At 54.2% G+C, this 23,342-nt stretch overlaps 1 protein-coding gene across 3 annotated transcripts in view; it reads right to left on the reverse strand.

Annotated features, from left to right (window-relative positions):
- SCN5A (sodium voltage-gated channel alpha subunit 5) overlaps positions 1-23,342 on the reverse strand; it is a gene marked incomplete at its 5' end in the record, with an annotated part of 95,655 nt that overhangs the window by 59,566 nt on the left and 12,747 nt on the right. For 2 of the 3 annotated variants that reach the window (XM_081072280.1, XM_081072279.1), the window contains 3 exons: positions 1,155-1,246; positions 8,191-8,319; positions 9,720-9,799. In XM_081072280.1, the coding sequence (XP_080928406.1) occupies positions 1,155-1,246; positions 8,191-8,319; positions 9,720-9,799 (301 nt within the window). Of the gene's footprint in view, positions 1-1,154; positions 1,247-8,190; positions 8,320-9,719; positions 9,801-17,030; positions 17,162-19,654; positions 19,981-23,342 lie in introns of those variants that run through there. The other variant, XM_081072281.1, reaches the window with a different exon arrangement.

Here is a 23,342-nt window from a genome sequence, read left to right on the forward strand (position 1 = left end):
GTCCCACTTGCTACTGGCTCTTAGCAGGGGTTTGGCCACTTGTGGGGGGCATGGGGGACAAGTGGCCCTGTGCACATCGTAGAGTGAGTTCAGAGGCCAGAAGGAACATTCCAAGGCTCGGTGTGAACAAAGCATTAAATGGAGGTTCCCATTATAAGATAACAAACCCCACCATGGGGAGTCTGAACACCTCCAGGGAGCTCAGAGCAGGGCCCCTGCTTTCCTGGGGGCAGTAACAGCCAAAGGCAGGCCCAGGGGTCAGGACCCACTAGCTTTCCAAACCAGGAGTAGAGACAACCATATGGGTCCCTGAATTCTTCCCTCAGCAATGCCACCTCTCCAGAACAGTGGCGTGCGACCTGTCTCCAGCTGCCTTCTTACAAGAAGTGCCTTCTCCAGTTCTGAGAGCAGCTGCATTCAGAACACGCTCTGGAAGGAGCCTCGGGGAAACTGCCCTCTGGGCTCTGAAATCATCAGAAGTCTTTTGAGAGCTTTCCTGGATGGATGGGGTTGACTGAATTTCTAGAGAGGCCATCTGGGCTTAGAAGATTTCCGGGTACAATTGCCAACATCTGTCAAGGAGAATTTCTTCCTGAGGCTACCATGCATGGTTTGCTAAACCTCTACCGCACCGTGCAGCGAGGGCTGTTAGACGCCAAGGCCAGACGACACCTGTCCACAGAGTACGCTCCAGTTCACAAAATGGGGCTGGGGCTCCAGCTGTGCATAGATCACCAGCAGGGTCCCAAGGCAGGGACTGGGCACTCAGTCATAAAAGACGAGGCCGGAGTTTTCCTTTTTTGTTCCGGGTGTGTACGTGGTATCCTTACCAGAGGAGGATACTTCAGGTGGAAGCAAGTTACACACAAGCTTTTAGCTATTCAAATAGTGAAGTTCAGTCTGGGAAAGAAATCACTATCTTGGGAAGAATTTGCGTTCCATCCAGGACCTGCCATGGGGTACTGTACACCCCCTGGTATCTGTGAGAGTGGGCTTTGAGGGGACAGCCGTGTCCACTGGCGACTGCTCCCACACCCGAGCTCTGGGAAAGGTATTCTGGTGACAGGCACATTCGAGGGGCCTTCCTGAGGGTCGCCGTGGCTCCCAGGTGGCTGGAAATTCCCTCCAGCCTTGGCGTTTAACCTGATTTTCACCTGAAATGACTGATATAGTTTTCAGGGCCCGGAGGACTCGGAAGGTGCGTAAAGCTGAGACATTGCCCAGGTCCACAAATTCAGTTGTGTACCTGTAACGAGGGAAATTCATACACGAGACAGTGACAACACGCCAGGAAGAGACACACAGTGGTGGGGGGAGGGGGAGGGGAGACAGAGAGAGAGTCACTTGTAGCTGAGATCTGAGAGGCAAACCTGGGCGTCTTACCTGGGATAACTGAAATAGTTTTTAGAGCTCTCAGGACTCTGAAAGTTCGAAGAGCCGACAAATTGCCTAGTTTTATATTTTCTGATACATACCTGCAGAATCAAACCACAGTTATTGGGAATTACAAAGCAGCACCTCAGCCTGCCCTCCCGGCCAGCCCTCTCCCTTCTCCCCCTCCCACAGGGAGGGCTGTGGGTGGCCCGGCACTGCCCCCTCCCCAGATTTTCGTCCTGATTGATTTCAACCTTCTTGACATGGAGACCTCAGTAAGGGTACCTTAAGGATGTCCACACAGCAAGCCTCCAGGTGGCTTTCTCAGTGATGGTCTCGTGAATATCCAGTGCCAGGAGGCAATCACTCTGCCATATTCTCCACAACACTGGGGACCATGACATGAAACCATGTAGTGAGGTCTGAGGATGGGGACACAGCGGGGCGAAGAGGGAAAGTATTTTCCGGGAGGCACTGGCCAGGCGATAGAGGAAGCAGGTGGGTTTCTGGTTTCTGGTTTCTGGTTGCTTTGCGTCTTCTGCAGTCAGTGATCTGCTCGTGCTTGGCTGCTCGGATCCACGGGACCCTGAAGCCCTGGCTGAGACCACCATGAAGGTGTGGCTGGGCCTCCGAGGGCTGCCCTTCTCCTTCCAACCACAAACTGCGAGGAGGGGCTCAGGAGTCTCTGACGTCAGGAGGTGGCGGCAACCTGAGTACTCAACAGGAGAAGCAGCGTTCCCAAAGGACGAAGATAAGAAGGGACGTTGCCTGAACATTCAGTTCCTTGACGAGTCCCAGGCAGTGGCCAACGCAAGAAAGAAGCAGGATGTGGGGTCCTAGGAGATCTGGCCCCTCCCCCACGCGTCCACTCTAGTCTCACCCCAAGACCCTTAGTGTCCCCCAAGGAAGGCCCTGGTTCTCCACAGGAGTGATATCTGGAGGTGAGCAGCTTTCGGGGTCTGCTTGGGCCTGAGTGACACTCAGCAGAGTTGATGGCTGTGGGGCTTCCACCTACACCTTAGACAATTGTCCATCCATGGCCTCCACAGGCACAGGAGGAAGGAGACATCTCTGGGAGGCAGGGACCTGCCCAAGCAGAGTGTGAGGACACGTGTGGATGGGCCACGTGACCAGGATGTCTGAGAGATAGAAGGACAGTGTGTGACCGGGGCCATCGGGACCATGGCAAGTGACTTGTGATATTTAACCAGAGGCTTCGCATCCAGGGTGTCTGACATTTAACCGAAGGTGATGTTTAACAAAGGACAGTGGACGCAGGACATCTGATGTTTAACCAAGTGTGTCTGACTTGGAGCCCGCGTGATGTCAGACCCAGGACGTCAGCCCAGCGACACCGCATGAGTGCCAAGGGGGGCTGACAGTGCAGCTGGACTCACTCTGCCAGTCAGTCTGGACCTCCAGCCTCCCCACCTGACTCAGAGCTCGTGAATCTGCCCTCGGGCTTGGGTGTCACCAGGGAAGGACTTGGCAGGCTGTGTCAAGGGACTCAGTGTCCTGGGGTCCGCAGGGTCCCGTCTGATCCAGGTCGGACACTGGGTTGACACCAGCTTACACTACATCCACTCATGGGCCCTTCCATCGTCATGGGGCCCTGTGGACCACGCCTGCTCCCTCCTAACTCATCACAGCCCTTCAGAGAGGGGAAGTCAGAAGAGCTTTCCTTCTGGTCACACCACAGATTGTTTCTGTGGTGTGATTTCCATTGCATCCCCCGGACTCACGTCAGCTTATAAATCTTCCTCCAGTGCAGCCATCGGATGCAGCCCCATCTTGCAGCGGGAAGCAGAAGTCACCTCCCTTGTTCTGGCCCACATATATATACATATGCCTATTAATTTGGTCCAAGCTCTCTCTCAACCTTGGATGGTTATTCCATTCTCTTTGATGGTTCAGAGGCTCAGGCCACTATTCCACATTCTTCTCTCAGGCTTAGACTCCCTGTCCAGACGTGGTGCTGCCATGACACTGTCAGGTTGAACCTAGGACACTGCCACGGTGTTTTACTTGCTGGTTGCTCTGGGCCCAGTTTCCTGCTGTTGGTCGAACGGGTGTGGCCTGGGAAAATAGCTTTTCTTGTTTGGGACATTGGTTTCAAGTCTGTGTCTTCCGGTTACAGGGAGTGAGGGGAGCACTATGCAGATAAGAGAGGGAACCGACTGTCCTTGCTTCTCCCCTCCTGTCACGTACAGACTTGTCTGTCCCCTGGGGCTTTCAGTGAAGTGGATTCTACCTGTCTGCCTGGCCATGCAGAACCTGCCTTCCCCACGCTCTCAGGGTTCCCAGCACAGACAGTACTTGCCCTCCATTTGTCACCTGCCCCCCCAGCAGCTGGTTCTGAGCTCAGAGAAGCCGAGATCCCCAGATCACAAGGCATGTGCTCACACAGGCTGGGAAAGCCAGCCCCATGGCTGAGGACAGAAGAGAGGCTGGTGGTCGTGTTTGTGAAGTCTGGACACGTGTGGGAGAGCAGTCCTACAGAGGAAGAAGTCTTGACCATGGGGCACAGCGCTGGATGAGGGCGTGCTGTGTCTGTGACAGTGTCTGTGAAATGAGGGCTGTTGACTTTTCCTAGACTCAGAGCCTGGGCCAGGATGTTTCCCATGTTGGGGCCCTAGACCCCAGCAAGGCCTCTCTGGGGCCCTGGAGTGTGGCCAGGCAGGAGAGACCTGTATCTGTATCAGCAGTAGCAGGGTGAGGGTGGGGACTGGGGTAGAGCTCTGCCCCTCAGGCTGGCAAAACGTTCCTCCAAGCCATTCTACTCTTTCTGCCACGGCCAAGCTGCTGGGCAGGGGCAGATAGTGGGGGCGGGGGTAGGGACCTGGGCCCTGACTCGGAAAGAGCAGAGGGTGGTAGGTGAGAATTCCACCTCATTACACCAGCCCCAGGGCAGAGGGGCCTTTTTTGGAGGCTGAGGAACCATGAGGAAAGACAGACCCTGGCCTTCTTCTGGCCCCACAGTACTGTGCAACCCTCCCATTCAATGCAGATGGCCCCTCCTGGGCTGCTAGGCAGAGGGTACAGCCAGCACTTTAGATACTGCATGATTGCCACCCTCTTCTCTCTGCTTTCCCCCCCTTCCCCTCCAGGTTCGGTTTCCATAACAACCCCAGAAGGTAGGAGGCTGTGCTAACTAGCAGGTGATGCCCAGCTGGGAGGGGGTCAGAGGAAAAGCTCTGGCTGGAGGGCTGCAAGCTGAGGCTGCCGGGTTTCAGGCCACCCCTCCAAGCCTCCCACAGACTCTAAATTGGGAGGAGGTGGGGGATCAGGTCAAAACCTGGCCAGAAACATCAGACTTGGGGTGCCTCTCATGGTTATGAGCTAGGAGACTTGGTTTTAGTCCCAGCATTGCTGCTGGCTCATTCTATAATTTTGGGCAAGTGCAGGCTCTCTCTGAGCCTCAGTTTCTCCATCTATAAAATAGAGGCGGGATTGGGAGTTTCACTGATTAGAACTTTTCTGCCACTTACGACTCCTTCGGTGATCCTAGGAATCGCATGCTACTGAACCATGTTGGCTAGAGCAAAATGCATCTCACTGCATTACCAGGGCAGTAGCTAATTTTTTCATAAGGTATAATAGAATCCCTGTCAATCAAAGCTGCTGGGCCAACGCAGCCCAGGGCACGCGGCTGACATTCCACTGAGTCCCTGCAGCCCTAGGAGAAGGGAGGGTGCGATTTCTGTGAGACATTCACAAATGTGGAAATAGTCTGGTGGCCTCTGAGGCCCTGTTCTGCTTTGCCACCCCTGGTTCTTGCACAGAGTGAAGGCAGGCAGGCCTTGGTGAGAGGAGAGCATACCTGCTCTGTGATTCCAGGTGGGACTAGCAGGTCCCTGTGGAATCCCATAGGGATGGAGACCAGGCTGCTCCCCTAAGATAGGACAGGAGGGCTTGCTGAGGGCCTGAGGTCATGCAGAGCATTTCCCAGAGTCATGGGCTGACGACAGGCCAGAGCCTGGTTCCCGCTGTCCCAGAAGGGGCCCAGGGTGGCACCTTTTCCAGGACTGGGGCATCCAGGATGGGAAGGTAGGGAAGGTAGGAAAGGCTCAGCCAAGCGCTGTGTCTTCACCCGTGGAGCCTCTTTCCTGTGATACCAGGCCCTCACTGCCCCTTTCCCGTAAGGCACCCTGGAGCCTGGGCCCAGCAGCCATCCTACTCGTTCCCAAGTCAACGCAACCTCCCAGCTCCCTCTCTCCTCAGACCTCAGAGATGTTCTCAGCTAATGATCATGCTTCTTATCACTGAGAAAAATAGAAGCAATCAGAAGAAAAATTCTTTCTCTCATCATCCACTCTATCCATCCACCTCCATCTCCACCCGAACTTTAGCCTTCCCTGTTCTTAAGGCCAATGCGTCTTTAGGCCCTGGGTTCCCCCAGCTGCGGCCAGCTTCAAGGGCTTCTCTCCTGCAATTCCCCATCGCCCCCACACTCCACCATCAAACTTCTCTCTCCCGGATCACTCCCCTCAGCCTGCAAAGACACCTCCCTTCTTTAACTGTCAGTTCACCCATCTTTCCCTCTGGCCACCACCTTATTTTCGAGCCTGTTTATAGCAAACTCCACAAAACTGGTGTCTGTACTCGCTCCGCCTCCCCTCCGCCCGCGCTCTCTTGAGCCTCTCTCATCAGGCGTACATACATCCTCCATTCCTCTGGAACCTGTCCTGTCAAGGTCATCTGCACGTGTCGTCCTCTCCAACAGTCCAATCTTCATTCTCGCCTTCCTCAGCCACCTCGTGTTATCTTTCAAGTTGAGTCACGTCCCTCAGTTGGCTTTTGGGACACTGCTTTCTCCTGGTTTCCCACCACCCTCCCTGGCAGTTCCCTCCAGTCTTCTTCCCTCAATCGTCTTCTTTCTTGACCCTGAGACGTCGGAGAGTCCCATGGGACAGTCTCCAGGCAGCTTCCCTTCTCTGGCTAACTTACTCCTGGATGATCTCATCTGGTCTCTTGGCTTTAAATACCATCTGCACCCTAATGGCTTCTAAATTTACATCTCCACCTCGGACCTCTTTCCTGAGCTCCAGGCTGGAATATCCAGTTGCCAACTCAATGTTTCACCCTGGATGCTTTCAAATAATATATTCCAAACCGGACTTTTGGTTCCCTTTCTCCGGCAGCCAGCTCCTCCTTCCATTTTCCATTTCGACAAATGGCAACACCATTCATGCAGCTGCTCAAGCCAGAAACTACCCTGAGGCCTCCTGTCAGCCCGACTTTACACAGTATATCCAGACTACGACCATGTCACTCACCTTGTCCACCTGGACCCTGCTCCCAGCCACCATCCTCTCTCTCCTGGCTACAAAAATAGACTCCCAACTTCTGTGTCTTCCACCCTTACTCCTTTCATCTCCTGTCCACACAGCAGCTAGGGTGATCTTTGTAGAATGTAAATCAGATCATGTCGCTCCCTATTCTTACCCCCTAGTGGCTCCCATGACACTTGATTCTTGTCACGGCCTGTAAGGCCGCACAGCCTGTCCCCCTCCACCAAGCTGCACCTTCCTGTCCCATTACTCTTTCTCTGTCTCACTCAGCTCTGCCCAGGCCTAAATCTGCACTGGATTTGGGGCAAGTGGTAACCTCTGAACCTCAGTTTCTCCCTCTGTAAAATGGAAACAGCTACCTAGAAACAGAGGCTCTGATGCCTTTTCTAACTATCAGGGTTTCCACCTACCTTGAAAGCGCCCTATCCGCAGGTCCCTCTTTCTCTTCCCTCCCTCACAGCGCAGCTGAGGTCAGGACTGCTTATGTTTGGCGTTAAAAAAAGACTTTATCATAAATAGGTGGATTCTGTGAATCCAAGAATCACAGAAAGTAGGCGCTAAACTGAACTTCTGATACCCCCGAGGCTGACCCCCGTCCTTTCACAAGTGGAGAAACTGAGGCTCTGCAAGAGCAGGAAGTATAACCCTCACCAGCTCTGCTCCTTGCCAAGGTGCAGTGCCCAGCCCTGCACGCACTGGGTTCTCCACACAGATCAGGCTTTCAGGAAGGATTTGATGGCTGAGCCTGTGACCAAACTGCTGCATGGAAGGCCCGTCCTCATCAGTCCCCACCAGAAGACAGCACCCGTTGCCTAAGACATCCAGAGTGCCAGGTTTCAACCCAACCCCTCAGAGAGGGTCTCCTCCCAGGTGAGGAGGGGGGTTTGAGCCTGCGTGGCAATAGGTCAGGGGTCACGTTCACTTTCTGGAAGGCTCTCTGTATGTCCTTGGCATTAGTTTTCTCATCTGTAAAATGGGGATAAGGAATCCCCATCCAGCCTACTTCTCTGGCTGGTGTGAGGACCCACTGGATCATGTCAGTAACTAGGTACCTTAAAATGTGCCAGACATAGAGTCTATGAGTGGACAACAGACGTGCTGGTGGGCCTGGCATGAGGTCCTGGGGATACTTGGTCACTTCTTCAGGCCCCTTCTCTCCCTTTACTAGTTTCATTCTTAATCACCGTGGAATCCAGGTTACTGTTCAGTGGTCCAGAGATTTCAGGCTATAAGATTTGGTTTCCCTTGGTGGAAAGGGCACAGAGTGCTAAACCAAAATCGTAATGGTGTCCTTTGGGCACAGGGCTGCCATGGAGCCACAGATGAGCCAGGAGACCTGACCACGATGGCCCGCCTGAGCTCCTGTAGACCTTCTCCCCCCCAGAATGAGCGGAGGCTCTCCGTCCCGTCTTCCTCCTGCCATAGCAGGAAGGTGGGCTGTTCTACAGCCCTATGCCAGGGTGGTGCACTCGCCCCTCCGGTGGCCTGGCATGGCACAGGTCAGCACAGTGCGCAAGGTACTTACGCCATGACAATTACGCTGAAGTCCAGCCAGTTCCATGGGTCCCGGAGGAAGGTGAATGCTTGCAGGCAGAAGCCTCGAGCCAGAATCTTGACCAGAGACTCAAAGGTGTAAATGGCAGTGAAGGTGTACCTGGAAAGGAGAGACCGGCAGGGTTTCTCAGGGAGGCTGAAGCCCACGGGCCAGGTTAGCCAGGTTCCCCACATGGCCCGAGCCCTGTGCAGCCCTCCTCTCTCAACGGGCCCTGAGACCAGGCTCTCTGCAATGCCCCGACAGAGTTGGAATAGAGGGCTGGAGCTTTGCCCCAAACCTCTGGCTAACTAATCCATCTTCCCATTTGTTTATTCAACATTACCAAGTGACATCCAAGGGCCCGTCTGAAACTCCATCTTCTTTCTCTTGGTTGTCTTGATGTAAGGACACCCTCCACCTATCTCCTCATTCCCGTCCAAGGAGTCTATGTACATAGGTATGTGGTGCCTCACAAGGCAGTAAGGACACTCAGAGCCATGGCCCCTGAACTTTGTTTGTGGGTCCTCAGCAGCTAGTGAGGAGAGCATGGCCATCCTCAACTGCCTACAGAAGACGTGGGTACAGCTGTCTACCTTGAGCTTAGAAAGGGGGTTGATGTTCTGACACTTGAGGCTGGGTGGGGGGCTGTTCTCTCTGCCTGGGGCAGCCTAACGAATCCCAAATGCCTGGTGGCCCACAGGGCAGGAATGGGAGAGGGCCACACCTATGTGTTTTCCAGGTCTCAGCTACTGGATGCAGGCGCTGGCACTGGCCACACTGCTGGGTGCTGTGTGCATGGGGACAGCCACCAAGCAAGCAGCTTTCGTAAGAGAGGATGTCCCCAACATTCTTTTGGTCTCCTAAGCACAGGAGCCAAATGCACCTACTAGGTCTGCTTAGCACCTGTGGGTAAGATGCTTTCATTTGGGAAGAAGGATGAGAAGCAGTTTTCTAAAACTGCAATGGTTAAAGGAGGCAGGACTTAGGGGGAAAAAGCAGCAGAGTGTGGTACTGAAGCAGGGATAGCCCTGGTGGCCACACCTCCTAGCCGCATGGTATCGGGCAAGTTACTTCTCTAATTCTCAGTCTCCTCATCTGTCAAATGGCAATAGTGGTTGTACTATCCTATTGAGTTGCCATGAGGATTAAAAAAGCTAACGCTTATTGTTCAATGATAGTGCCTGGCATGCACTAAGTGCTCAATCGATTATTATTAATGATCATTATTATTATTTCAGAGCCTTCTCCAAAGTTGCCAACACTCTTTGGGATGGGTCAGGGAGGAACCCCCACTTTGCCGACCTGGAGACCTCCGCCTCTGAGAGCACAACTCAAAGCAAGAAGTTGGCAGAAATCAGGGCAGAAAAAGAGGGTCGGGGCTGGGCCGAGGATAACCTCCCCCAGTTGGGTGAGTCCCTGGGCCTGAACCCGGACTTCTTCGGGGGTGACTTTAGGAGCCATAGCATGGAACGGAAAGGAAGGGAGGGAGGGGCCGGCTGAGAGGCCCTGAAGGTACTCACTCGACATACTTGGTCCAGGGCGGAGGGTCGTGCTGCGCCATGAACACACAGTTGGTCAGGATTGTACACATGATGAGCATGCTGAAGAGCGTGGGGCAGGAGTCAAGGAATCCACGTGCGGGGGTCAGCCAGGCCACCCCTGCCAGAGGGTCCTGGCCCTGGGGTCGTCACTGCCAAGCCAGTGCTGCCACCTCCATGAGACCGGGGCTCCAAGGAGACACACCGGGGCCGTGCCCAGGCCTTGCCAACCCCTCCACACCGAGGCGGGCCTCTGTCCCCGCCTGGCACTTTCAGCTGGATGCCTGCCCTGCTCCACGGCCCCTGACAGGCACCAGACACCTGAATGTGCACTTTTAGCAGGTCCCCGGGAGCAGGTCCCCCTGCTGGCATTTACAAGCTGTTCCTCAGGGGCCACTGAGGAAGTTGGAGGGGAAGGCCACGGTCCAGGGTCTGAGTTCCCTCCCCCACTTCTACAGGAGCAGCCCAGGCTGACTTTTGGCCTAAGACGTCTCTGAAGCTTTCTGCTGACACAAGTTATGCACCTTGTTGGGACACACTGACCCTGGCAAGGCAGGGGACTACTTCTCTGGCTGCTTCTCGCCTTTGTACGTGTTCTTCACTCTTGTCTTCTGCTCCACCTACCACATGCCTCCTCCTCCTCCAAGAAACCCCTCAGCAGGAACACACCCCGACAGGAGCACCCCTCGGCAGGAACACCCCACATCCCTCTTTTAGCACGTGGTTGCTCTCTGACTGGTAATGCCCACTTGTCTCCCACCAGAAGTAAGTTCTTCAAATGCTGGGACTCTGTCTTGGGCATCCTTCTGGGCCCTGGGCCTTGAACTGAATTGCCCCAGGCCTTGTCTGACCCCTGATTCTTTGGCTACAAGTCCCAGCTGCTGCTTCAGGCTGGACTAAGCTCTGACTGATCTCTACGGCCTCCCTCACCTCTGCGAGACCTACAGAGGAGCAAGGGACAGACCCTGGGCTTCCTAGGGGCTGTGGTACCCCAAGGGGCCTGGCCTGGGACAGGGATACTCTGCAGCCCTCACAAATCCCCTCCCTAGCATGAGAGGAGAAGCTGGGCCTCCCACTCTTGGCAGCTGCCCCCAGGCTCCCCACATCGCCCCAGCATCAGCCCTGAGATTCCCACAGGGTGCCCAGAAGCTGCAGTAATTGAGCTCCAGGGACCAGCCTTTTTCCTCCCTACCACAGCTCCACCCCATTCCAAGGCCTGGCCCAGCCTCAGGCCTGATGGGGAGGCCAATGCAGCCAGACTGGAGGTGGGCTGAGCTGGGGTAGTGACTTCTGCCTCGGCTGGGGAGAGAGGTGAGGCCTCTTGAGGAATCTAGGTGGATGCCCTCTATGGCTCCAGTCATCTGTCTACAAAATCTAGGGAATCAGGCAATAGCTTGTCAAACTGGGCCCCTAGCTTATAACAAATTCTCCAGTTTCTCAACTAAGTTGAGAGGAAATCAGGCTTTGGAACGTCCCCTTAATCAAACCAGAGCTGCTTAGCTGAGAAGCTATGGCCCCGGGAAGGCCCGATTGCTCCCTGACCAGGGGCACCGCCCAGGTCCTGGGGTCCCTCCCTCAGCTGGGTTTCTGCATCCCTCTGTCTGTGTGACGGTCTCCACGGCAGGTTTACCTCCTTCTCCAGCTTTCAAGGCAGAGTTAGATACATCCCTTCTCCTGTACACACACACACACACACACACACACACACACACACACACGCGTCTCGCACACTCAGGCTCCATGCCAAGGCTTTCCTCACCGAGCAGACAATTAACATGGCCCTCAACCAGACTTTATTCATCCACACAGATCCACTGCTGGGCCCTCTACTGAGGAGCCCAGATGCTTCCTGAAATATGAAAGTAATGATGCCAAGAGCAAGCATTACGGAGCCCTTCCTGGGTGCCACGCTCTGCTCTCTGTATCCATGAATTCAATTCTCCCAACAACCCGTAAGATGGGGACTTGGTCTCCAGTTTACCGACAAGGAGACAGAAGCACAAAGAAGTTAGGGATACTATGGGAGTTAGAATGACAGCCCCCCAAAGACAACCGTACCCTAACTCCTGGAAACTACGACTGTTAATGGATATGGCCAAAGGGGCTTTGCAGATGGGATTAAGGATCTTAAGACGTGGAGATGATCCTGGATTTTCTGGGTGGGCCCAGTGCCATCACAGGGTCCTTAAAGTGAAAAGGGGGGCAGGAGAGTCAGCGTCAGAGTGATGCGTGTGTGAAACACAACACCAGCTATTGCACGCAGGCTTTGAAGATGGAGGAGGGCCACGAGCCAGGAATTCACAGCAGCCCCTAGAAACTGGAAAAGCCTAGACAGGTTCTCCCCTAGAGCCTCCAAAAAGAAACGCAGCCCTGCCGACCCCTTGATTTTTAGCCCAGTGACAATTTTCTGGATTTCTGACTTCCAGAACTGTAAGATAATAAATTCATGTTGTTTAAAGCTGCTAAGTGTGTGGTAATTTGTTAATAGCAGTCACAGAAAATGACTGTAGGTACAAAGCTGGCCAATGGCAGAGCCACGCTCAGCCCCGGCTGCCCAGATGCGGGGCTCCCCTCTGAGACCTGCTGCTACGCCATCACTGCACGATGACACCAAAGGTCACCTGGTCCATTCCCCTGCTTCAGGCCCTCCCCAGCTAAGGGGGAATGCTATTCCACACTTGGCCTTGGCCACTCGCAAGGCAGTATGAAAACCAAACGTGTCACGGGCTCACACCCAAAGTGTAAGCAGACTGCCATTCAGGAGGAGTGGAATTATCTGTCATTTTTAAGAACAACTGTCACCTGAGCATGCGTGCGTGACCCTGTGTGGGAGACAGGGAGGTACTGGAGCCCCTGCTCTGAGATGGGATGTTCTGAGAAACCAGGCCTGCCTCTGGGTGAGCTTCCTAGAGGAGGCATTTAGGCAGGCAGGCACTGAAGGCTGACCAGCGTTCCTCCAGCAACTGCTCAGCCCAGCCGGCCATGGTGCAGCAGGGTGGGCTGAGGACCGGGGAGACTTCTTTCTGAGGAGCTAAGCCTCTCCTCTCCTGGCTGTGGCAGACTGCTCACAGCTCTGACGAGAATGGAGAAAAGGCCGCTCGGCAGAGAGCCGTGTGGACAGGCTGCTTTGGACCAGAAGACTTGGCTGGACACAGATGGAGGTGAGCTGGACTCTAACATCAAAACTTAGGGAAGAGCCGGAGAAGACAGCTCTCCGAGTCCTGCCAACCAGGGCCTGGGTCCGATGCTGGGAAACGACAGGAGCTGTGTGTCTGGGTTTTGGCTTTTCCAGACACAGCAATGGTCCAGGGAAGGGCAGACTCTAGTCTCTGCCACTTGACTGCTCAAAACACTACCTGGTTCTCCTGGTCTGGAGGACGGCCCTTCCCCTATTTTCTTTCACTCCTGTGTGAGTGCCCGTGTGTGTGTGTGTGTGTGTGTGTGTGTGTGTGTGTGTGTGTGTGTGTATGTGTGGTCTCTTCCTATCTAGATTGAGCCTCTAATCCATGTGACTCTGCCCAAAGCATCCTCAGGTTCCCCATGGAGCCCAGCATGCAGTCAATACCAGAGAGATGAGTCAAGTGCACTCCTGGCCAGGGCACACCTGTTTGCACTGCCTGGTCATTTCAGGCCGATGACTGAGCTGGTCCCATGTGTGGGCAGAGGCAAAGGCCAGCTCCCTAGGCCTGAATCAGCTGAACATCTTCAATCCTGTCGTGTCATTGTCCCCAAACACCCACTCCCAGCCTCATGATTAAAATGCCAGCAAGGACTGTCTGCATGGGTTGTGGGGAATGCCTGAAACTTGGGTTGCCTGTCTTCAGATCCCAAGGAGTCAGAAACCTCCCAAAGGGAAGGGCATTAACTGTGGGGGTATTGTCATAGATTTGTGCTGTTAAATGCACACACACACACACACACACACACACACACACACACACAAAAACTGGCGATTTGATTGCCCATTTGAATCTGCTAGAGAAACGTGGGAGGATTTTGTGAACAGATCCTGTGCACCCAGGAAGGCAAAATGCTGCTCGGCGTGAATGTGAGGACTCTCTGAATGTGAGTGCAGTGGGATTTGGAGTTCAGTTGGTTCCTTTTATTTAATCCTGGCAGGAACACATTCTGCAGGATTTGAGTAAAAATACAGGGGAAAAAATAATTTGCCATGCTTATATTTACTTTTTCGGCCATTTCCCAGGGATGCATTGCCGGCGTGGAGCACAGAGCAAAGGTCAAGTGACTTATCGTGCACTCACTGTCAAGTCACTGTGAACGCCTGGGTGGTTGTAAGGAAGCAGGATTTCTTTCCTGAGCACAGGGGCTGCATCACTAGCCCTTTGCAAGTCTGTCTTTGCCCCTCCTGCTCTTTCCAAAGGGCCTGGCACAGAACTCTGCACACTGGAGACTTAGATGTTTGAATGGATATAAAGATGTAAGCCAACAATGGGTAGAGCATTTCAGTTTTGCAAGATGAGAAAGTTCTAGAGCTCTGGTGCACAGCAATGTGCGTACAGGTAACTCGACGGTACCGTACTCTAAAAAATGGTTGCGATGGTACATTTTTATGTTATGGTTTTAACCACAGTTTTAAAAAAATGTAAGCAGAGAGAAAGTTCACAATTGAAAACATGAAATCTGCGCATTAGGAATGCACAGTGACTGCCAACGGACACGGGGCTTTTTTGGGGGGTGATGACAATGTTCTCAAATTAGGTAGCAGTGATGGTTGCACAACCTTATGACGATACTAAATCCACTGAATTGTACACTTTAAAATGGTAAGTTTTATGGTATGTGAATTATAGCTTGATTTTTTAAAAAATGCACAGAGAGCTTGTGGATTCCTAACCCTCACACCAGCGATTCTGGTCTGGAAAGGGCTAGGAATCTGCAATTTTAACAAACTTTCCAGGTGAGACTTGATGTGGCCCTCGCAGGCTGATATTTGGAAACCATTGACCTTGGGCAGTACAGGCAGGAATCCTGGGGACCTTGCTAAAACGAAGGCTCTGGGGTGGGGCCCAGGATTCGCTAATTCCTACATGATCCCCATGGCGCTGAGGCTACTGGTGGGGGTACCACACTATCAATGGCAAGGCTCAGGGCACAGAGGCGCTGCTCCTAAACCCTTCCGACCTAGGCCCTTCCTCCCCCACAGTGCCTCTCGTCCCACCAAGGGGCGCTGTTGAGGACCAACAGGGCGCTGCCATCCCCACGCAGTGGAGTTTCAAGGCAGCTGCTAGGAGCCCAGCACGGGGCCTCAAGGATGCTGAGCCACTTCCCTGGAGCAGCTGCCCTGGGGGAAACAGGCTGGCTCGGAGCCCTCAGGGCCCGTCCTGCCAAGTGCAAGCAGAACCTCACAGCCTCGGAGTATTGCTCAATGGAGCCTCTGGCCAGGCTGGCGGACTCCAGTCCTATACTGCCTTCCTGGCCCCCCTGCCTCCGCTGGCCCAGTCCACCCCACGCCCTGCCCAGGGCCACGAGGGACCCTCAGGGCTGCTGCTACAGCCCTGGGGGATGTGGAGGCTGCTAAACAGTGCTGGGTTGGTTAGATACTTGGAGCAGCAGCCCCACAGGGGAGCAGAGCATGCTTTTAGGGAGGCCACGCCCTTGGAGTGAGGCTCAGAAGAAGAAAGCAGACTGTCCTTTCCCCCTTCTGCCTCACTGTTCTCACCAGGCTGTGCCCACACACTGGCAGGAATGACAACTGTTCCTATAGCTGTCTTCTCCCTCTTAGGGGGACTGCAACATTCCCAAGTGGGTAAAGACATGGTCTTCTTCAGCTTGGTACCTTTGGGATGCCTGGCAAAGGCTCTGGCATCTACAGGGAGCTTAGGAACAGTGGCAGAATGGCCCCAAATGAAATCTAGAACCCTCGTGCCTCACAAAGTAAGATACAGCTGTGAATGGCAGGCTGCCCCCGAATGCAGTCCCTCTCCCCAGTGTGTGCCCACCCACAGACCACCCCGCTGCTGACACTGCGATGGCCTGCATGTGGAATCTTCCCTGGACATGCACGTGTCTCAGGAACCCTGCGAGAAAGGCTGGAGTGAGCTGGAGAAGGCGAGAGAGCGCCCGCATGCAGAGAACAAATTGGGCTCTGAGCCTCTCCAATTAACCCCTGGGGTGAGGATCAGGCAAGGGGCCCAGTTGGGCAGAAAGTGGAGCCAAGAACGAGCAGCCTGCCCTCTGCCTAGACAGGAAAACCCCTGAGCTGTCAGCAGCAGTCCCAGTTACTTAGTCCCTCACTGGGCAGCTGTTTTCCTGAAGCGGCCTTCCTGCCCAGAGGTTAAGGGGTGAGGTCTTTGCCTTGGCCATATAGAGTAGGGAATTGAGGGGGACCTTCGGGAGCTCCATGGGGCCAATCCACCACATCCACAACTAATCACACCGCTGAACCCAGCAGCATGGATTCTACTAACAGCAGACTCAGCTGCCAGTCAAAGGAAGGCTGCCCAGGCCATCACGATAAAACACAGACGCCCGTGACTCTGCAGCCTGCACCTGCCTTCTCTGAGATGCTCTGTCTGTGGGGCCCCTTTTCTGAAGTCTGGAGAACATCCGTCTTTGGATGCTGGCACCGCGTCCCATGGGTGGTCTAAATGGGGCCCCCCTTGGGCCCAAAGACCAGCATATACCCCTTACTACACTGCAGCACACCAATAGCTCTCTTCTGCAGCCTGCAGCTTTTTAAGGCTATGGTTTATATAATTGAACGCTAACCAGTTCTCTGAGATACTTTGAAACTGCAAACATTTTGTCAACACCTAATCAAAAAGCAAGTGTTGCCTCCCTGAAAAGATGCCCACGTGTGAATGAACCAGAGGCCTCTTTATGGGGAAGTGGTTTCGCCCTGGCTGAGCCCCAGTCCCTGCAAGTGTGTGTATATGTGTGCGTGTGTGTTAGGGGAGAGGTGCGGGGCCTAGGGGGTGCAGTGGGAGGGAACACCTGGGGCCAATACCAGAGCCAAGAGACCCTGACAGGCCTCATTGCTTCTGGGATCCTCAGTAGTTCAGCTTCCAGGACATTTCTTTTCTGAAGATTCAGAGCAGGGGTTCCCAGATGTTCCTGTGCCCAACAATGCCCTGGGACCTTGTTAAAACGCAGGTGCTCACTCAGCAGGTCTAGGGTGGGGTCTGAGAGTCTGCATTTCCAACCAGCAGCCAGGTAATGACTGTGCTGCTTGTCCAAGGCCCAGCCAGGAATCAGTACTCTACTGTTCTCAGCCCTAAATCCCCTGTCCACCCCCCATGTGGGGCCCAGCAGGTACACACAGCAGGGACTCACTGTAAAGGATATGAATGGACCAGAATCTTCACTGCTGCTCTCCGGACGGGGTGGAAGGGACTGAGGATGTACAAGGCGTTGGTGGCGCTGAACCGGAAGATGGTCTTGCCTTTATTCAGCACGATGAATGTCTGTGAACAGAGAGCTGCTTTAGGTTGGGGCAGTTGACCCTAGGCCCCTCTGGAAACAGGTTTTGGGGGACAGCTGTTGGCTCAGAACCCTAGAGCCCTGGCTAAGGGGCAGGGTGAGGGGAAGAGAGGGGCTCATGGAGGAGTGAGGGGCAGTGGTACCAGGGGTGTGACAGGGACCGGCACATTCAGCAGGTCGGTGGACCCTCACCGGGTCACACTTGGCTGGGGTGGGATGAGGCCAAGTTAAGGGAATGTCAAGGGTAGGTGGGATTTAATTTACTTTCAAAATTACAGTCCCAACAAGACGGGACCTCTCGTGATCCCAGCCGAGCTGCTGTCACAGCAGAGACCGGGACCCATCTGATGCTCCTTCCTTCCCTTTCTCCCTTCTGACCCCTCCCCTCCCTGCGTGGCTTCCCCTGGGGCCCATGGAAGAGTGAGGGGCTGATAAGGGAGCTGGGTCAGCAGTAAGACTGTGGGGTGAGGCAAAGGCAGATCCCAGCCGAGCGGAGCGCAGGGCTCCTGGGACCCTGTCTCCTGGAGTCCAGGACAGACGTCAGATCTACCCCACAACCTAGTGTCTCTCCTTGGGGGTATTAGGAGCAGCCCAACATGAACCCCTCCTCCAGCTTCCAGAAGGCATGGTCTACACAGCACGATGGAGCATAGAGTAGACAGGGAGTGCTGGAGACTGAGCCACGTGCCCATCAAGTGGGTGTTTGGGCCAGCTGCAGCCCTTGAGGACAGCAGCCCCACCCTCACCCTGCACCCAGGCGTCTATCAGCATAGCCGAGGTGGCACAGCTCTGGGGTCTCACTTTTCCAAAGGTTGGGCTGGGGAGACAAGATTCCATTTAATCTGGGCTGAGGAGACCAGTTGGTAAGATATATCAGAACACAAAGTTCTGCTTGGTGCCTGTGTCTCCCCAGGGGGCCGCTGGCAGTGTGGCCAGGGGTCAGAAAGGAGACAGAAGGTTAGAGAGCAGAATCATACCTGGGCCATGGTTCAAGTATTCCCAGTCACAGGGACAGAAGAGAGTGTCCCTGACTCCTTGCAGGCTCAACTGCCACCAGCCCCCAAAAGCTCAACCCAGCCCTGATGCCACCCTCAGCTGGGTCCCCCGTCCATGACTCCTGCCTGTCCCAGCTAACTACAAATTAATCACCACTGTGACTTGCCACCAACTATGGCCTTAACCCCAACACGAATTCTTAAGTCCAGCTCTGACCAGCCAGGACCTAGGCCCACCCACCCTGACTAATCCCAACTTCCAGCCTAACTCTGACCCCAGCCCCCCACCTCCACCCTACCCGAGTCACCTGAATCAGGCTCAAGGACCAGGTCCAAGGTCTCCTCCCACCTGTTCATACGGACTAGGTGGGCTTTCCCTTCACACACTCACACGTGCATGAAAACATGGACAAAATCACGACCACATCCACCCTCAGGCTCTGGCCTCCTAAATGCAGTCTCAAATACGGTCACACACACACTCAGGCACCCCGTGACACAGACACACAACACTGACACTTGTCACAGACTCATACTTGCCCTGTGAACACAGACCCCATTTGCCCTCCAGAGCTTCCTCAGCCCTGGGACTGACTGCAGCAAGGAAAGCGGCCCCGTCTTCAGTGCCTGGCCTTCTGGGGAAAGGCCTCCCCCATGTTCAAACCTACTTTCCTCCAGCAGCAAGGCCCAAAGTGGGGGCAGCCAGCTTGGGGAGCAGGCCTCTGCAGGAGCCTACGTGCCCGGGATCTGGCCAGGGGCAGGACTGGGCACTCAGTACTAAGAGGTGAGGCCAGGACCGGGGACCCCGACGGGGGGATTTACCTTCTGAGGAGAAATCCATGCTGGGAGGGAGCCTGAGTCACCCTGCCTAGTGGAAAAAAGCTACTTCTTCTCCCTACATCAGGAGGGACAGTGGCAGAACAACCTCCTCTCCGCCTCTCAGATTTCCCACTGGCCACCATGGTTCCATTGCCAGCCTCCAAGGGCCAGGCAGCTGCTGCAGTGGCCCCCAGTCTGGGCCACCCAGGCATAGCCAATGCCCAGCAAGTTCTCTGGGGTGCGCTGTGGGGGCTGCATGCTGTCCCTAGTTAGGAAAGGAGTCACATGCTTTGTTCTGGGGCCCAAACTCAGTTCAGGACAGGACTCAGGGCCTGACTCCAATTCACACACATCATGGGAATAGGGTGGAGACCTCCAGAGGTGAAATCTAATCTCAGACAATTAACAAAGTTGGTACTCCACAAGGAGACAAGATTCAACTGTGGCTGCCCTCTCTTTCGTTCATAATACCAGACCATCTCAGGCTGCATATTTCTGGTCTTCTATTCTGCAACTCCAAAATTAAGGTGATTGGAATATAGATTACTGATGACTCATTTCCCCAAAGCCCAGGGGAGCCCGCCCCAAACAGAGCCTCTCCCCAACTGCTGCATTGACAGGGGAGCTGCGCAAAAGTGTGGGCAGGGGGTGGGTGGCAGTCACCTTTTGGGTGCTATAGAAGGGGTCCAGGTCCTCCAGGGGCTCACCGAGGAGCTCTCGGGGCGGGTTTCCATAGAGGTCTGGCAGTTTTTTGGAGGCCTGCAGATCCAGCTGGGGCCGAGGAGCTTCTTCCTCGGGCAAACCATCACGGCTCTCCTGCGCGGGGGCCAAGCCTCGGGCCTGCTTCTCCGCCATGCGCTTCTCGATGGCTGCCAGGGACTCCCGGGTGAACCTGCGGAAGCTGCTGGTGCCCCGAGGTAACAGGAAGTCTGCCATCTTCTCATCCTGCTTCTGGGGCACAGACTCTCCTCACGCTGCCTGTGGGGAAGCTGGAAGACACAGACAAAGGGCCTGACGCTGCGCCCAGGGACAGAGGGCAGGGTGGCCAGACCTGCTGGGGAGTGGCTGTGCTGGTAGAGGGAAGGGCATGTTTGCAGCAAAGGTGCTCCCAGATCACAGCTTCTCCACCTTTTCACAAACACACCGGGAGCACTCCTGCCTGGGTAAACCCAAGCCCTCCAGGCTGTAGGTATACACAGGACCAGCAAGAGGGTAACTCATCCCTTTCCCATCCCAACAAGCATGTTGGAATGCAAGTGGGCAAGAGCGATTGGGCCATTGAAGCCTCTTCATTCTGACTCACTCAACACAGCAAGAAACAATCGCACCTGTTGGTTCCTTAACCAAGCCGACTTTGAGACACTTCTCATAGCTGTGCCAACACACTCTGGACTGAGAAAGACTCTCCATGGGGCAGGGGCAGGGTCTGTCATCTTTGTAACTCAGCTCCGCGGCAGGGCTGGTCCTGAACAATGAGTGAGGGACTGAGTGATGAAGGATATGTGGGTGAGAGGCAAGGGCTTTAGAAAGTACCCCGTGCTGTCCGTCTTCTCAAGCCTGTCCCTTCTATAGGAAACCCTGGGGCTCTACGATAAACGTGATCACACACTGGACTTCTTTTCTAGGAAGATTCCCCAGCCAGGGTGGTGGAGCCAGAGGGTGGAGGACACTGTCTGCTGTCCCCACAGCACCATGTGACGGCATGGGAGAGGGGGCCCAGACTCTACTTGGGCCCAGAGCTCCCAAGAGACAAGAGACAAGGCATCTGTGTCTGATGAATGCGACTCAGGCAAGTTCTGTGGGTTCCTGGAAACAGCTGGGTAACAACTTTGGAGTTGTCATCCAGATGTTGGCGCCTTGGTGTACACAGCTGCGGCAGAGCCCTGCTGAGAGCATCTCACAGAAATTCCCAGGGTGAGGCATCCTTCCAAAGAAGGGAAACACTGACGCTGATGGGCATATCGGGTGCTTCACACTTCCACTCGCTCCCCTCCTGTCTGAACAAATGAGGGCTGGTCTCAAATGGTAGTGAAACCGGAAAATGGTGACCAGTCATCCCCTAGGACGTCCAGCCAGCACATGTGTGCGACGCCAAACTGGGAGAATGTGGCCCCAAGTGGCCTCACAAATGATCTAGGACCCGGTGTGAACATGCTCTGCCCATGACACAGAGGCCAAAGAATGTGCTCCCGACTGCCCCACCAAAACAGGATGTGGTCGGCACAGCTCGTAACGGGGGCACCACCAGAAGGCCATGTCACTAATTACATCAAACGCAGGAATGGCGGGGCACCAGTTCAGGAGGGCGGGGTGGACACCTGTTGGAGATCTCTGCCAGGACAGATTCACTTTTTGTCAACCAAGGGCCAGCTTTGCCTTGATCTTACTCCTGTGAAACGTGTCACTAATGACCCCAGCGAGCTGCTGCCACACTGACCCCTGCACACAGTCCTCAAAGGGCCCAGCACCAAGCACTGTGGTTTGCTGTAAATTAGGTACCTGCACAGGTGACAGGTAAACAGTAAGGAAACACGATGCAGGCGGTCCTCAAAAGGGTGCTACTGGTCCTGGGGGTGGGGGTGGGGGAAGTGCAGCGAGGAACGTTTGAGGGCAGAGGGCAGGCTGGAGGAGGGGCACGTACCAGGACCTACAAGAACCATTCCATCCTTCAGCGTCTTGTCTTCCGTTTCATTCAAGTAGTTAAAGGAATATCGTTATTTAAAATAGCAGGTGAGGGAGTAGGTTCCGTTTTTATAAAAGCATGTCCCAGTCTGCTTTCCATCTTTGAGTGAACAAAGAGAGAGGTCTATAATACTTGTCACCAAATGTGAATGGTGATTTCTTTTCCCCTAGCTAGTGGAAATGGGGGTAATTTTAAACATTTTTCTTTGTACTTTTCTTCAGTGCTTGAATTATTTATGATGATCTTCTATTATTTTTACAAAAACAATAAACTCATTATTCTTTCTATTACAAAAAAAAAAAAAAAAAAGCCAGACTGGATGAAAGCAGCCCCTTGCAGGGTGACGCTTTCCACGGTGAGCAATCACTAGTCCCGTAAATCAGGAAGCCTCCTCTTTTGCTTGGAATTATTTCCTAAAAATAGTGTGTCTCACTCTATCCATCTGTGTTCATGCTCCTGCAAAGATTCTGGAGACACTTGTACGCCACGGACCTGCAGAGGCTCCCTGGTACATACCAGCGTGTGTGCGTGCGTGTGTGCGCGCACACGCGTGTGTAAGCTTGCACCTGCATATATGTCTGTTCTAGTTCAGGTGTTTTTAAAAGTTGTGTTGAAGTCAACTATTCATGCAGATTGGTGCATGTATATCATCCTAAGTATACAGGTGGATGAATTTCTACAAACTGAACACACTTGGTAACCAGCATCCGGGTCAAGAAATAAACTGCTCCCAGCCCCTCAGATTGGGGTTTCCCTCTAGTCACTCACTAGCTATCTTCCCTCACCAAGGGTAACTACTCTCCTGACTGCTAACAGCATAGAGTAGCTTTGCTTGTCTGTGCAGTTCAGGGGTTCCTAACAGACCTCTTGGAGAGATAGGGAAAGAATTCGGGGGAAACCGCATCTCATTAACTGCTGACAGAAATTTCGCATTTCCTTCAATTATGAACGTAGGCAGCAAAATGGAAGTGTTAGCAGGACCATGACCAACAGAAACTGCAGATATTTCCCTGTCCCATTACAGGTGTGGCAGGTATCTAGAATATCATTAATGCTCATTGTTACTTCAAAATGACAATACTTATTAGACCCGCTACTAGATCTTATTGTTTACTATATTAATAAAGGGGCCCTGATGATGAGGCCCTGGATCTTAGGAAGGGCCTTGCCCCAGCTGGCCCCCAGAAGGGCATTCATACCCTTGGGGCTGAGTGGTTTCCAAAACCTGATTCCAGATGAAGTTCCCTGCTCCCCAGCCGCCAGGCAGCCTCAGGTTCCAAAGTAAACGGGCTAGGAGTGTCCTTTGTCTCTGGGCCCCGCAGGCAGCTCCTGGTGGGCGGGCAGGATCCATTTTCTCTCTTGTTCTCTGGCTGCCTGCACCTGGCTCTGGCCCTGCCCTTCCTTCAGCAGCTCAGGGCCCACGCCCTACTGTGGCTGGGACTGGCTGAGCCCTGGCTGCAAGGTTTCCGGTGATGCCAGGATAAGGAAGGGAGGGGGTGTGTCTGAGCACGCTCCAGTCTCAGGCCCAGCCATACCCCTCAGGCCTAGGAGGTTGCCCCCCCTCCCCAGGACCCACCTCTGGCTGGGGAATTGCAGGGGGCTTCTCTCACACAGTCCAACATGGGAGGAAGCCTGGCTCTGATTTGATTACAGCCACTCTTCTAGATG

Source organism: Rhinolophus hipposideros (genome assembly GCF_964194185.1).
Source record: "Rhinolophus hipposideros genome assembly, chromosome: 14".
Classification (NCBI taxonomy): Eukaryota; Metazoa; Chordata; class Mammalia; order Chiroptera; family Rhinolophidae; genus Rhinolophus; species Rhinolophus hipposideros.